The sequence below is a fragment of the Pholis gunnellus genome (genome assembly GCF_910591455.1).
Source record: "Pholis gunnellus genome assembly, chromosome: 5".
Classification (NCBI taxonomy): domain Eukaryota; kingdom Metazoa; phylum Chordata; class Actinopteri; order Perciformes; family Pholidae; genus Pholis; species Pholis gunnellus.
Genome location: NC_136531.1, coordinates 652,501 through 669,176, shown reverse-complemented (window position 1 = coordinate 669,176; position 16,676 = coordinate 652,501). Strand labels below are relative to the sequence as shown.

Genomic DNA, 16,676 nt, shown 5'->3' with positions numbered 1-16,676 from the left:
TCTCCACACTGGACGAGTGACTCTAGAGCCTTGCCTTCCGGCTCAGCTCCCTCTTCACCACAACGCGAGGGGTCGTGAGGGTCAAATGGAGGCGGTTCGGTGCAGCGAACCAGCCTCCATTTGACCCTCGCGACCTTGAAGAAGACCCTGAGATACTTGACCTCCCTCGCTTGTGGCAGTGACCAACGTACACAGAGCGACTCTACTCCGACCGGCGCTGTGAGAACCTGAGCGGCACGAGTCCTCGTGCTTCGGAGGAATTTTACAAAAAAGGAGAAGAGCAGCGTTCACACACGTCAACAGCAAACCAGTCAGAGAATGTGTGTAAAGCTGTTACACCCGCAGACACACGTGTTGAATGAAGCATTTATAGTTTAAACTTTTTACCAACTGCCAAACCTCACCAGCAGGACGTCTGCATCTCTCCCCCCCGTCCTTCATCTCAAACTACAGCTTCCCTCACCATTATTTATGGTCTGGCTCGGCCTCTACCCTTCCACTGTCTGCCGGCCTTAAATCACCACCGACCGGCTTCCTCTCACGGCGACGGCTGTTCGTGCCCGTGTGTGTGTGTTGCTGCTGGTTTTTATTGTTGGCTTCCAAAGTAACGGCGTCCTAACAGATTACAATCCAATTCAGCCACTTGACGAAATCACCAGCAAAGAGTTTCATGAGCGAGATGGACGACGGCTTTAGTTTCAGCTTTGCTTTGCTGAGATCACTGAGAGGAAGAACTCGTCACTCGATGCCGTTTCACAGACGAACAGACGAACAGAGTCTTCTTCCTCAGGAGGGCTGAAAGCACCGTGAATATTTATTGAGTGTACTTGACTTCATTACGTTTTAAAATGGGCTCGCGGCCACAGACGCCAGTGTGCTGGTTTAATGAGTGACCGTGTTACCTGGTGACTCTCGGCCTGAATGCTTCCTGGTTGCTCGTAGAGACGGCAGCAGAACACGTCGTGAAAAAGCTGATTCAAGTATTTCCATTAACTCCAGAGCATCCAACCATGAGTCACGTTTATACATCAAACTCTGTTATAGTTTAATTACTTAAATAAGTCGTTGAAATCACAAGATGTTCCTGCGTTCGCTCAGCGCTCCACCGAGACGTCACGGTCGATTTATTAGAAGAAAACGTTTAATCGAATGAGTCGCGTTTTAGTTCCAGATTGATGACATCATCAAACCTCGACAGAAGCTCTGAATGTTCAGAAATGTGCTTTTTGTTTCTGGCGTATCGACGATGAATCTGTGTTCCTCAACCAAAGGTTCAGTGAAGTGAGCTGTTCAGACAAACGATCTTTAGACGATGGTCTGGTCAGAGACCACTGGTCCAGTCTTCAGGGTCCACATACACAGGACCAGCTGAGGGTTACGACCTGCAGAGCTCTGTGTTTCCTCAGGGTGACAGAGAGGACATCATGGGGGAGATAACGAGCCTTCATGAGCCGCCTGTTGGTCTCAACGATAGATCATCTTTAACTGCTGTCAGCTTCACCTGAAGCGGCTCTTTGTCTTAAGACGAGAATCTGAATGAATATCCTGAAGCTGCTACGCTTACACATCCACTACACACCATCAATGAAGCAGCCGTCCCTCCTCTGATGATGTGTGTCTACGGTGGGAAACTCATCCTCTTTGGCTGAATACATTGATTTGACTTCTGAATCGTGTCATTGATTCATCAAGGTTCACGGTCACGATCCACACACGTATGAGCTTCACACGGTGTTCTTTAACATCTGAACTGAGGATTGTTTCCTGATGTCGGTCTGCCCTCTTCTGGATGGAGCGACAGCTACAGCCGGAGAGGCCGGAGTCAGAGGAAGGAGGCAGAAGGACCTAAACTCCAGCGCTGAGTCATCAGAACTCGGCTCGATATTCAGCGGACGATCCGGAGACTCGAGACGAGCAGAAACACAACTCTGCTGTCACTGTGGACTTCACATCAACGCAGAACTGATGCATCCATCAAGAGCCCACCGACATACAGCAGACAGAACGAGTCAAACAGTGAAACTACACTAATCTAAGGAGACAACGGAACCATGAAGGATGTTAGAAGCATCATCTCGAGGCGTTGAGATACGATTAAACATACTACTCAGGTTAATGTACTCATCGTAGCTTCAGAGAGATCACATGATACGATCAATAAGGATGAACATCAATAGATTCATGTCATTCATCAACGTTCATCAATCGCTGGACGTTTATTGAAGACATTAATGCAGCAAACAGCAGGTTTGAGAAGCTCATTAACTAACATTACTTCACACGTTCACGTCTGTAAATATATTGTTTTCACCCGACGGGTCTGATGGACTTTTCTGTCCATCATTCTGGTGGAAGTGTGTTCCTCTTCCTCTGGTCTTCAGACCTGGTCTCCTTCACGAGCTGCAGGTCACTCAGAGCCGCGATCGTCAGGTGTGTCGTGCATCGGTCCAAAAACATTTTATTTAGTTGTTGTAAATAATTTGCCATTGTTGAGCGTCTGAGCTGCTACTATTTTCAGACACGTGTGACACATTTATTTCTGCACTTCAAAATCCATTCTATCCTGTTTATTAAATGTTGACTCTATTTGAACCTCAACTATGTCCCAATGTGTGACTTTGGCCTCTGTGTGCCTCATATAGTCCAGGGAGTGTGACACCCAGCCATATGTGCTGTATTATGCTAAAAGGTGTGATTTTGTACTTGTTGGCGTGCCGCGGCTCAGCATAGGTTGAACAACACTGAGGGTTAGAGCAGCAGATTAGAACCCAAGGGACAGAAGAGCGTCTTCAGCTTCTTGCTTCTCAGCTTGTGGAAGTGTTTGGGCTCGCTGTGGGCCTTTGAGCCTGCAGACGGACAGAACACCTCAGGATGTGTACGTATCTATATGCAGAGTAAATGAACGGAAAGATTAAACATTTCGGCACAAATCAGTGTCCTGGTGGGAGAGAAAAAGGGAAGCAATACATTACGATGAGAAAATTCAGTCACCCGTACACATTCAAAAAGTCACCTTCATGGAGAACAAGGTTACCAAGTCACACTCTAATGTCCCACAGAGTAATGAATGTGTGAGTAGTACAGTCTGCAGTCCATCCCACTACATGCATAGTACTGGAAACCCGTCTTCCCCAGTTCAGGGCGGAGGAGCATTGAAAGTGACCCGTTCCCTGAGAATGATAAACGTCTTGGTGACGTAGAAGGACCTGATTGATGAAAGCACTGCTAACCCATATATGCAATAGAGGAAACATAAGATAGAAAGTGAAATATTCAACACTTTAAAACTAGGTTTTAACCATGGATGGCAACCGCCGTGTCTGAAAAGTGAAGCCAAAGCTGAAGTACGTAGCTCAACACTCGTGTCATTTCTAGTTGCAAAAGAAACAAGATGGCGTTGATCAAACATCTAGAAACGAATGGGCGACGTCACAGTGACTACGTCCACTTCTACGTCTCTTATTTTAACTCAGAGTGCTGAGGGGAAAATAAACCTTCAAGAAATCAAAGAGTTTAACACATATTTCAGACAAACTGACACAATTATGGTTACATTGTGATGATGTAGAGAATCAGTCTGATGCCGCTCTAGACGTTTCTACACATTGTATTTGTCAGATTCAATATGTACAAACAGCAGAAGTGTAAACTCGGTCTCGGTAAACTTAAAACAGGGTTCAACATTTAGCGTCTGGCTGTCTGCTCCTCTCCCAGTAACTCGTCATCTGTGGGATGCTCGTCGTCGTCACTGCGATCACTTTTGAAAGGTTGCAGCTGCTCAGAGGATGCCCGGGGTCCACAATGAACATAGTTTCTTCCGGAGGGTCGGTGGGGGAGATGCCCAGGCGCTTCAGGCACATACCCAGGTAGGCGTCTTCAATGAAGATCGGTTTAATCTGAGCAGAGACTGCCAGGATCTTGGCCGGCAGGTCCAGGGACATGACGTAGGCCATGCCCAGAGGATACGGGGGGTACTCTGGCTCCGCTATCACGCTTTTGGGCATGTAGAACTTGTTGAATGGGTTCCTTGAAACCGGGCTGTGCCACCACACCAAACCTGTCATGTAGTTGTGTTTGGCCGTGCTGGGATCCAGCAGCAGCTTCACCGCGTTGTGGACGTGCAGTAGCATGTCAGAGTCAATCTTCATGACATAGGAAGCCTTGACGCAGTGCGCAGCCAGCCACTCCAGCATCACCATAGTCTTGATGGTCAGATTGCGGTAGGTGTCCTGGAAGTTACTCTGGATCAGGTCACGGTGCTGCAGGTTCTCCTGTTTGAGCTTCTCCTGCTGCTGCTCGGCATCAGCTCCCCCGGGTAGGCCCAGTACGAACAGAGCCTCCACCAGCTGACCCAGAACCCGTTTGTCACTTCCCCACGTCTTCCGGATGGTGTCCCGAGCCGCAACGTCACCGGTTGCAACGTGAACCATCAGGACCAGGAAAGGAGTCTTGGTGTTACACGTGGGCGTGTCGTCCATGATGAACTGGTAGTTTCGTGGATAGGCCACGTGATACGGTCTAGGATCTGACGACAGTGCTGAAGTAATCCTGATTACGAAGGTCCAGTCCCAGTTGAGATAAATGAAGAAGACAGTCACTGCTCCCAGGATGCAGATCAGGATGTGTCTGAAGTGTCTCCTTCTGTTCTCCATTAAAGCTGCAAACAGAAGAGACTCACATTATGACGGGACTCTTTTCTGATAACACACAATTCAGCAATCTACCATATTTGATAAATAAATAAATGATGTAATGCATTTAAAATGCAATACCAAAAGCTGCAGGAAAATGGTGCACTCTGCCCGTTCACTCATTCTTCATCACCAGAGTCTTCCTCCAGCTTCTATCTTAACAGCTGTGAGTTCTAACAGCGGCCATGTTGGTTGTTTACGTTCACTATGATAATTTAGGGGGCGTGTCTTTGGAGGGAGACCATTAGAGACGGACTGTCACTGATGAAGACTTGGACACTTTCTTTCTAGATTTAGAGACTTTTGGAGCTAATGATGCTAATTAATGCTAATGATGCTAATGATGCTGTCAACAAAGTTGAGCTGGCTTTATTTGTTTGGATATTACTTGTCTTACATTAAATTAGTTTCATTGCCCGTAAGAATCTCTGTGGAGCAGCAAACTGACATTAAGGTGAAACCATCTTTTCAAGAGATGACTTTTGTCATAAAAGGTACAGTTTGTGAACAATGAACAATGAACCACCAAAGATGAAACTGAAACAAAGGGACTTTCCAGATGTGTGTGCTGTCAGTGAGTGAGTAGAATACATGAACCATTGGTCCAGTATTTAGTGTCCACATATAAACATGTATATATATAACGTTCCATCAGAGAGACGTTACGAGCTTCAAGTCACCAGATGATCTGTTCCTATTGTCCCGTTGAGCCGTCCTCATGCCGCTCAGGTTATTCCTGCTTACATGGTCAATGCTGCACGCTCTCCGTCTCAGACACAGAAATGTGCAACAACACTTCCTCTTTTTGACTAAACCGTCTCAACGTCCTGTTCTTATGAGGACTCACACAGCTCACTAACTCACACACCTCGTAGATCACCAAACCTTCCACTACCCATCATTATAATCACATTACAGCTGTAGCTGTTCGATGCCTTCATATCAACACATCTGCTCTGTGCTCGCTCTTCTTCTATCTCGCAGCTCTTCTGGGATCTCAAACCTACACAGATGCATAAAACCGTACGAGGACAGAAATGTACATGTGCGTTGGTTTTCCTCACATTTCTGAAGCCTGATTATGTTTGATGAATCATTGTGCACGCGCCTCATTTCCTGGATGTCGAAACGCAGAAGAAGAAGAAGAAGAACTTACTCTAAACTCTGACCTGAGGTCTGAGGTGAACACTTATTTCTGTGGTGTTTGTGAAATCGGAGAACTGTATGTGTAAATATCTCATTTTACTGAGCTGAAATACTAAATAATATTAAATGAAATGTAGGTCAATATTTCTTGTTCTCAGACGGTGAGATACATTCCATCCCATAATAGCGACCCATTGTAACCCATCTTAGTCATTTATTCATGAGAATCATTACATTTCTAATCCGTGGGGAACATTTCTCTGTGAAACAATGAGCTCAATCGTTCAGTCCGAAGCAGAGGAACTAAGATGGTGCCGTACCGCTGAGGTTCAGGAAGTAGAGCCTCCGTCCTGAAGCTGTCCTCCTCCTCTCTCACTCTTCTTACGTTCACTCTCTGCTCACTTCTTTATCTACTCCGCACACATGTGAGCCGCTGCAGCGACACAAACAAGCTGAAGTAAATGTGACCTGTAGCACAAAGTAAGCGTCACCAGAGACGCTGGGAATCCTGTTTGTGTTCTGAAGTCTGACTTCCTCCTCCTCCTCCTCCTCCTCCTCCTGTTGTTCCTCCTCCTCCTGTTGTTCCTCCTCCTCCTCCTCCTGTTGTTCCTCCTCCTCTTGTTCCTCCTCCTCCTCCTCCTGTTGTTCCTCCTCCTGTTGTTCCTCCTCCTCCTCCTCCTGTTGTTCCTCCTCCTGTTGTTCCTCCTCCTCCTCCTCCTCCTGTTGTTCCTCCTCCTCCTCCTCCTGTTGTTCCTCCTCCTCCTCCTCCTCCTGTTGTTCCTCCTCCTCCTCCTCCTGTTGTTCCTCCTCCTCAAGCCGATACACTAAACCATGAACTCATGTTTACAATGTTTACTGAGGTAATAAATCAAGAGAGAAGTAGAGTCATTTTCTCATAGACTTCTATACAACCAGAGGAGTCGCCCCCTGGTGGACACTAGAGAGAATGCAGCTTTACCACGTGAAGCTCTGAGGTTTGTCTCCTTCCATTTGTTACTTGTTACTTATACTCATCACATCATTCTGGTTTTCTGAAGCCCCAAAGAGCTAAAAGCAGTAAAAGTGGATGATTCTGTCCTGAAGTCAGCTCTCAATAACTCTGTTCTGTTTGTTCCCTCACATTTGTCTGCGGTTCTCCTTCATTGTTCTGCTTGTTTGTCTTCCTGCTTGATGCTCTTCTTCTGTGGTTGTAGAGTAATACTGGTTTTGGCCGTCTGCCAGTAATGAGAGTGTTGCTGTTTCTTTATCTTTTCATTTGACCTCTTTCCCTAAAGAAGTACTACCGTCTATAGTTCACAGTACTTCATGTACTACCATCTATAGTTCACAGTACTTCATGTACTACCATCTATAGTTCACAGTACTTCATGTACTACCATCTATAGTTCACAGTACTTCATGTACTACCATCTATAGTTCACAGTACTTCATGTACTACCTTTACTCTCTATAAATAGAATGGGTCTGGAGCCGTAAAAGCTATTTCATGTCACAGCTTATAAAGTTTTATATATAGTTATATAATATTTACAAAAACTATAGTTTGTTGTATTTATGAAATTATAGAACAAGAATAAAGACAATTCTTGACATTTTATTGTTATTTTCAGCGACAGTATCACCTCAAACTCCAAGATAAGAGGAGTTCCCTCTGAAACATGGTCCTCTGTGCAAACAGTTCATTCTAAATAAAGTGATTTATTTCCATGTTATTTTGTGTTAAAGCCTCACCATGTCCACACTATACGTTCAGAAACGATCAGCGTTCACTGCTTCATTGGTTGTCAGCAGTCACAACGTGTCCTGCCCTGATTGGCCACGCCCCCATCACGTGACCCTTTCCCTGAAGATCAGATCACTAGCAGGTCAATTCAACATGAACAGCTGGTTACAGTCTGCTTCACTACGGAGGAAGCAGCTGTTAGTGGGTCAGTGAGCAGCGCGTCCAGCGGAGGAATCAGACCGACGGACAGTCTGAAGTCACGTTAGCGACACAAAACGGAGACTTTCCTTATTCATGTTTATTCTTATTATTTCTGAACACATAAAGTATAAAGGAACAACACATGGAATGCTCTCCAGCAGACAGAGACTTCACCTCATGTATGGATCATAATCTAGTCCCCTTTCTGTGTACGTGTTGATATTAAAGTCAATGTGATGAGAGATAAAGACCTGCAGCGCTGCAGCCAAGTCTGACAAATACAACTTCTACAACTTTCCAGTAAACGTGTCTGTTTGAGTTCACAGAGAAGATCTTAAGTCATGATTAAACACTACGTCATCACTCATCGTATTTCTTTTTAACTAAGCAACCAATCTACTTCCTGTTTACATCTGCACCGTCACGCCCACTGTTCGCGGATAGTCACGTGACGTCCGGTCGAGGTGCAACACGTTACTCACCTGTCTGGTCAGCGTTCTTCCGCTGTCTGCTTTCTTCTTCTTCGGTGCTCTGATGATTGTGGATCACCGTCACCTGAGACTGACCACGCCCCCAGTCTCACCTGCCCCCCCCCCCTCCAGACCGCAGAATGAAGGCGGGGCCACAGCAGCTGTGTGGGTAGCGCACATGCGCAGTGGGGCTGAACCGGGTGGATCTTCACTCCTTAATGTTTCCGTATCTATGTAATACATGTCTTATTTAAATATTGTATTTTATATTCTATCATGATCAACTCTCTGTTGTGGTATTTTAAAGACGTGTTCATGGTTATTGACTGAAGGCCTGATTATTTACATGTTCATAGTTTTATTACACAAACATAGTTAAAGGGAAACAAGAGAAGACTTGAGTAGTGTTGTTAAAGTAGTTCAGTGTTGATAAGAAATAACAAATGCATTAAATATATATTGTCCTATATAATCTGGTTCTTTACTTTATAATTAAAGTGTTCAGTAACTCAAATCACACGAAGATAAATGGACTTAATAACCACATTTGAACTTTCAGGATTGTATTTCACTCACAGGTGGATCATCAGAGGAGCTGCAATGGATGATTTAATAGATTCATCAAATCCTCCCAAACACATCAAAACACTGAATGAATGATGTAATGTGCTTCTGTCAGCACTAGATGTCACACTGACTTCAGTGTTATCCAGAGTTATCTGAAACGTTTGGTTTGTTAATAAATCAAATGATAAATGATGAATACACAATAAAACAGTTTGCTATTATAATCCTGATCCCACAGAGTCTACAGATGAGACAAATATACTCATAAACACATTCACACCTGTTCAACAGCTCTACTCTTTACATGCACACTTGTTGTCTCCTTGTGTCTCCTTGTTGTCATCTTGTGTCTCCTTGTTGTCATCTTGTGTCTCCTTGTTGTCATCTTGTGTCTCCTTGTGTCTCCTTGTTGTCATCTTGTGTCTCCTTGTGTCTCCTTGTTGTCATCTTGTGTCATCTTGTGTCTCCTTGTTGTCATCTTGTGTCTCCTTGTTGTCATCTTGTGTCTCCTTGTTGTCATCTTGAGTCTCTTTGAGGTTGTTTTGGTCTGGTTGTGGTGGTTGTATTTTTTCTCTGTGGTCATTTTGATTCTTCCTTTGAGTGACATTTTCTAGCTGAAGGGGGGGGGGGGGGGGGGGGCGTTCAGTAATGCATCTACTCGGTGAATGAGGTCAGTGGTGCTAATGTATTGGATGAGTCACAAAGTGCACAATAGAACCAGGTGTGTCCCACTAACCTCCGTCACTCATTAACCTCCAAACTGCAGCCCTGGAGACATCCAGCCGGGGGCGTTACTATGAAACAAGAATACAAAGCGTAGCCGACACTGTGATTCAAACATGGTGACAATACAAGGACAACACGAGACACTTCAGACCTGCAACTTGATATGCTGTCCTTAAACGTCACAAACAACAGAGGTCAAACCACACTCCATCATGAACGTATAGACGTACGCCTGATGAAGAAGTAATGCTAAAACATATGTGCTAAAGAAAGATTTTCTAAACACATAAACATACCTCACATATGTGACATCAAAGGAAACGTAAGAATCCAATATAGATTCAAAAAGTTGAATTTGTTTCGCCATTCCAAATACGTTTGTTAACTTGTCCCAACTTAACAAACTTAAGTATATACAAATAAACACATGAAAGAAACACTGAACCAAATAATGTCATTATTTATTAAATGCCGTGTTGGTATCAGACGTTTTGTTCTGGATGTGCAGTGAACATGAGTGAACACTTTTATTCTCACATGTTGCTGACACACTGAGGATGTCTGTAGATTGAGAGGTGCGTCCACAGATTAAACAACGATAGTTCACACGCAGCGGCTGATAAAAAGCTCGTCCTGTCTTTAAACAAAGTCAAGTAGCACTAGTAGTTATCTCCGGCCCTCTGGCCCACATTAAATAAACTCACTTATCTAACTTAAAGCTTTGACGGGTCTCGGAGGGGAAACACATCGTGTGATCTTCCGTTCTACCAGTCCAGTTTGAGTAGTGCACCAGTGAAGGTAAAGTTAAAGTGAGTTCTCCCTGTTTCCTTTAATGACATTAAACCTTCACTGCCGCATTCAAGACAACAGAAGAAGTCCTGAGCATGATCAACGTCCACGTTAAGTGTTCGAAGAGAGGCCTTGTTGTTTTCCTTTCTGTCCGGAGTAGAAATATCTTTTAAGTGCTTGTTCTTCATGAGCGGATGGCCACTTTACATTAAACACTATCTCTACAAAGATCATGAACCTCTGGTTTCAGGGCGTGGCTCAATGGGTAGAGAGGGTTGTCCGCACGTTAAACTGTTCCTTGTGGTTAGACCTCCGAACCATCTGTGGGGAAAGAGCTCTATCCAGTCAGCTGGATTATTATTAGTGTCTGTTTCTCATCTCGGTTATTTCTCACAGGGAGCTTAAAAAGATTATTTTCCACCACAACCAGCAGTGGTTCAAAAGCTCCTCGGGGCTTTAATTCCACTCATCAACATTTCCACGGACACACATTCCCTTCATTATCATTTTTATTTAGTTTGTAACCCAACAAACGGAGTTTTAAATACACACAAGTTCCAAAGAAACAAAAGTCTTCTCTTGACCATTTCTATAGTGCAGTTGTTCTGAGACGACGGTGACCTGAACCCTGAGGATGGCGTGAGAATCACAAACCAGTACAGTAGAACTCTGTGCTAACCATCTCAGTGCATCTGTAGCAGTCATTGTCCTAACAAGGTGGTCCTGGCTTCTTCAAGTCTCTCCAGTATTCCACCAACTCCTGTGACGACCCGAGGATGTAGGTGATGATCTTTGAGTACTCACAGCGATCATATCTCTGGTTATAGGCCTTGAACTGGGAGGGATCTGGCGGAGACGTCAGCGCATGTCCCAGCTTCTTCATGCACATTCCAATATAAGCGTCCTCTATGTTAAAGGGTTTGATTGATTTTGAGGCTTCCACAAATTTCTCTGGCAGGTCGTTGGAGAAGACGTACCCCATGCCCAGAGCGTAGGTGGGGTATTGGGGCTCCGGGTACATCTCCTCCGGGACGTACCACTTGGAGTCCTTTGAACGGATGACCGGCCTGTTCCACATGAGCATCCCTGTCAGGTAGTCCACCTTGGGGATGCCCGGCTTCTGCAGCATGACCACCAAGTTGTCGACGTTCAGGAACATGTCCGAGTCGACCTTCATGGCGTATGCGGCCGACCGGCAGCGAGTGGCCAGCCAGTCCATGATCACCATGGTTTTGATGGTCAGATTGAGGTACGTGTCCATGAAGTCACTCTGGATCAAGTCACCGCGCTGGAGATTCTCCTGGTGGAGCTTCTCCTGCACATCAGCTCCTCCAGAGAGGCCCAGCATGAACAGAGTGAGCACCACCTGGCCCCGAACCACGCTGTCTTTGCCCCACGTCTGCCGGATTGCGTCCCGAGCCGCAAAGTTTTCCGGTGCCACCGGAACCATCAGGACTAGGAAAGGAGTCTCGGTCTTGCATACCTCTTGGTTGTCCATGATGAAGTGGTAGTTGCGTGGGTAGGCCTGATGGAACCGAGCACCTGTAGGGGCCACGGTCGGCGGTGCGGTAGGGCGTTCTGTGGTTTCATGCATTCCCGTTGGTTTGACTCTGTGTTTGGGATGGACACGATACGGAGGAGGTAGATTAACCCGACTAGTTTGGGTGTGAAACCTGTGGTAGTACTGGAAGGGAAGGCTCTCCCACAGCGACAGAGAGCTGCTGGACAGGATGCAACACGAGACCAGGAGCACCAGAACGAGCAGGAACAGGAACCAGGAGAGCAACAAAGGCTTCTTCGGGCTAAAAAAGACAAGAAAGGTCAAAGTGTAAAACTGGTGGGAAACAGGAAGTAGAGTCTCATGGATGTACAGACAAACATCACTGTGATACTGAAGAAAACTTAAAAACATGACGATTCCTGTGACGAATCATCCGGAGGCTGTATTCACCAGTGGTGGGCCGTCGGGGTCGGCAAAGCCTTCTCTGCTGTTCTAAACACAATCACAAAGTTATAGCTATTTGATAATTTCATAATTTATAAAAATATTGTTCCCATTATCTTATGTTCTCATTGCACAGCTACTGTGCTCCTCAGCTGCTCTGCTTCAGTGCAGCTTGTTTTAAGTAGAGCTTTGATCCAATCAGAGTTCACCTCTGTGTCTCTAGGTAGAAGAGAGGCCCCAGGCCTGCAGACTCACCAGTGAATCCATGTGCAGGTTAAGTGAATGGGGACGATGTTGTTGATCGTCATAGTGTTCAACCAATCAGATCTTTAGTTTGACATGGTGGGCGTATTCTTTGACGTGTCAGAGCTGCTAGCTGGCCTACATGTACGTGATTGGTCAGTGGGCTAGCGTGACATGTTGGGCGGTGACGATCCCAACATCTGCTGCCTCTGTGGAGCGACATGTTCAGCCTCAAACGCATTAAAACGTGTTCAAGAAATACAACTGAGGAGGCTCGACTGTCTTCACTGGCGTCCATGAATCCAGAAGAACTTCTGACTGGAACTAAAACACACGGATGAACTGAACAACGTGAGATTAAACTCTTTATTAACAAAGAAAGGAGGATGGACTTTGTCTTTAAATAGTGAACAGCAGCTCTGGTAAGTTAAATGCGTTTGTTTTTACATCTGCAGCAGCTTTAAGATGCTTGTTTATATATTATTATTTGTACAACTTGTTTTTATGAAGATTTTTGTTTGGTTTAATATGTGATAGGAACCATTGTTATGTCCAATGTTGCTCTGGGGACATATTTAGCCGGTGCCAGTGTTGGCAACTTGGCGACTTTCTCACTAAATCTGGCAACTTTCCAAACCCTCGTGGAGACTTTTTTTGTCAAAAGCTACTAGCGACAAATCTAGCGACTTGTTCTGGTGTTGATGGAGACTTTTCTGGTGTTTTGATGTTAAAGCTCGTATGTTCGTGAACGAGCAGCGGGTGCTGCCGTGAGCCGCTCCGCCGCCGCCCACAGCAGCCTCGCGCAGCAGTCAGAGCAGAGAGGAGACGCTCTCTATCTACAGGTGTTGAGCTTCATTTTTACACTAAACAAATAATAACCATACCTGTGTTTCAGCTGCAGGACAGCAGTGAAGGCCCGGCTATAACATGCACAGCCCGCCACTGACGAATACTAATGATGCCGTAATAATTGCATCCTGATGCAGATTTGTAAAAAATCTAAATTCATGTTTTGTTAGACGACGAGCAAATACTTGTTTTCTGAATGGAGTTTGGATCCACAGCTAGGCTATGCTAACGTCGGTATAACGTGGTTGTTTGTACCATCTGGTCTTACTCATAGATCTATACACATTTGCGTTTGGTGTCAACAAGAACAATAAGTCCCACTGGATGAAAAAATCATATCTTACGAAAATGTGACAAGAAGAAGAATGATATTGCACTGTGTACAATGCACATCCTATTTCAAACATTAAGTGAAATTATCTCCGCTTTAAAGGGGCGTGTTTAATCTGGCGCCATCTAATGGTGAGGCTGCAGATGGTAACCAGCTGAAACTTCTCACGTGTGCTGAGCTTGTAGAGAGAGAACTCAAACTAAATGTCCCTCTAGAGCCAGAGTTTAGTTTGTCCTCTCTAGGCTACTGTAGAAAACATGGCGTCCAGCTCCGTATGGAGATACAAACGGTTCCTTCTAAGGTAACGGAAAGAAACCCACAGCGATTCTTATTTTCAGGTAATTAACAGAAATAAAAACATACAAATAAATATATAACATTCCTGCCAATAGTTCCCCTTAAAGACAACACACTGTTCCTTTAAGCTCTTCATTACATCATCAACGTCAAACTGATACTTGGATGCTTTCTGGTCTAAACGCTGATTTCTTTTTATCTCATAACTATGACGTTCTTACCGGGAATATTTGTATTATCAAGTCTAACTTTTCATCTTTTCTTTATTTATCTTTTTGCTGCAGTTATTGTCTTCCATACCTTTGTTTCTGTATGTGACCCTAACCAATGGTTCGTCCACCTCTGATCTATGTGAGCTGATGCACAGAAGGAGGAAGCCGCTAGATAAACCCCGGATGAGGACTATACGGGAGCCAGCAGGTGGTGTCACCTGCCAACCGCGCGCGTGCACACCTGCAGCCGACAGACACCTTCAGCAAAACGTGAGACCGAGAGAAGAGCCGGCGGCCTCGGGGGGCTTACTGGTGGGCCTCGGTGGAGGGGAACCCAGGGAGTCTCCGGGGACCTTGAGCGCGCGTCTGAGGCGGAGAGCTACCACCAGGACGCGCCGCAGGGTGAGCGTCATAACACGGGCACGGGAGGACGCGCGCTCCTCGGAGGCTTCCTGGAGCTCCATGACGGCAAGAGAGACGTGCAACCTGTCCGAGTTTCAGCGGCTTTCGAAGGTGATGAAGAAGAGTTTGAAGTAGACCGCCGCACGCGGAAGGGTGCGTTGGATTTGAGTTTGACACGTGAGAGGGGCGGCGTTAGTTGATTAAAACTGAAATCACACAGCCAGCAGAATTAATCAGCATAAAGAGAAAGATTTAGATTTTATATCTGAGTCTTCAAGTTCTCACAATGTGTGCATAGTTTGTATTTATTTTGTTTTAAAATAGAGAAAAGATATTTAATGCAGGATTGTTTCCAATGATCCACAGAAGGTTTCATTCATTAGTCTCTCAGATAGAAGACAGCAGCACTGACAGGCTGCACACAGGCTTAATCATTAATATGACTCATTCACTCATTCACTCATCACACTCTTCCTTCATCGGTGGACTTTGACATCTTCACGAGGAACAATGTGATTAAAACAAATAAACAACGTGGAGAAAACGTGATATTATGTTGATGCGTATTTAACAGTGCTCATTTCTGAGTCCTGGAGAAAACGAGCTCACGAGCTGCTGCTGTTACAATATTCAATAACTATCGTTATGTTATGTACTGACGTCATAGTTTGTGATTTTAGAATCAGAAACTTTGAACCATGAAGTCCAGTTCTCATGAACAGAGAGACGGAAGACAGCATGATCCGGTGTGCGTCTCCGTGCGTAAAATACGCACCGGATGAAGGTGTTTCTTTAATAATTCTCCCTGTTGGGATGAGAGGAACCCTGTTTTATTTGAGTTTATTTTCTTCACTGTTGAAGCTGAACTACAGCTCGAGTCCCTCCTCTCTAATAATGACTCTGCTGATGAACAGAAGAGATCTAGAAACAACGTGAACGTTCTCCTGGAGCTCGTTACCACAGGTCTGCTGAAGGATTTTAAAGTTCTTACCTTTTCAGCTGGTTCCCACCTGAGCCCCACCCTCGGACCCCCATGAGGGCCGCGACCCTTCCTTCCTTAATCCCCCCCTTGAGGCCGGAGGGCGTTACAGCCATGGATGAGATCACTAAAGAATGACGAGCTGCTGCCCCAAGAGTGAGAGGATGAGGAGGAGGAGGAGGAGGAGGAGGAGGAGGAGGAGGAGGAGGCTGTGTCACATCACCTTCTGTCCACTATTTGTTTTGTGGAAGGAAATCGGTTCACCCGCTTTTACGCACGAGCGCACAAGGAGAATCTGACGGGGACTGTTTTGGAATTTTCCTCCAAATTGAAACCAGCTCATCCTTCTCCCACCACGACTACACTGTCGTGTGTGTGTGAGAGTGTGTGTGTGTGTGCGTGTGTTCATGGTAGAGGGCGGGGCTTCAGAGTAATTAAACAGGGAGGAGATGATTCCTGTTGATGTTGACTCTTTCATACAAAATGTCATGAACTATTGAAGACCTTTGCTTTATTTATGTATTCATGTATTTATTGAGTATTTGAGTAACAGTTGTGTTGGATATATATATATGTGTGTATATATATATATATATATATATATATATATATATATATGTAATATACATATTGTAAGGCCCTGAGGGGCTGGGTATTGGCTGGCATACATTCCAGCCAGAAGGCTCCTCCCACTCCTTCAGGAGATCAGGATCAGGTGTGGGAAGAGACACACCTGATCCTGATTTCCTCATCAGGGAGGTGAACAAAAGGCAAGGAGGAGGAGGAGGAGGAGGAGGTGGGGGGTGCGGGGCAGAGAGGAGACGACGGGAGGAGAAGAGTGTCTGGAACTGGGCTCGCGCCCGGCTGATATGCTTTAGTTTGTTAACGGATGAGCTCTGAGCTGCGGCTTCTGTTGTTTTGTGTTTTTTGAGGTTTGTGTGATTAAAGACCTGCAGACCTGCCTGTGCCTCCTGCCCTCCACCTTCCTGTTACGATGAGGAGAATCTGTTCCAACGGCTCTCTCCGCCAGCAGCCGTCTGCTGCTGTGTGCAGTGCAGCTGATTCATCGCGGAGATCAAACCTGTGGCGGTCTGACAAACAGAAC

At 45.4% G+C, this 16,676-nt stretch overlaps 1 protein-coding gene across 1 annotated transcript; it reads right to left on the bottom strand.

The window, feature by feature from the left end:
* Nucleotides 1–2,275: 2,275 nt before the first annotated feature.
* On the bottom strand, nucleotides 2,276–15,687 carry LOC306696201 (uncharacterized protein; the record flags this gene model as incomplete). The annotated part of the gene is made up of 5 exons (XM_079159754.1): nucleotides 2,276–4,657; nucleotides 8,244–8,292; nucleotides 10,898–10,941; nucleotides 11,028–12,115; nucleotides 15,584–15,687. 5 exons carry the CDS (start codon nucleotides 15,685–15,687, stop codon nucleotides 3,678–3,680), a joined length of 2,265 nt encoding a protein of 754 aa, XP_079015880.1. The 3' UTR covers nucleotides 2,276–3,677.
* Between the last annotated feature and the right edge of the window lie 989 nt (nucleotides 15,688–16,676).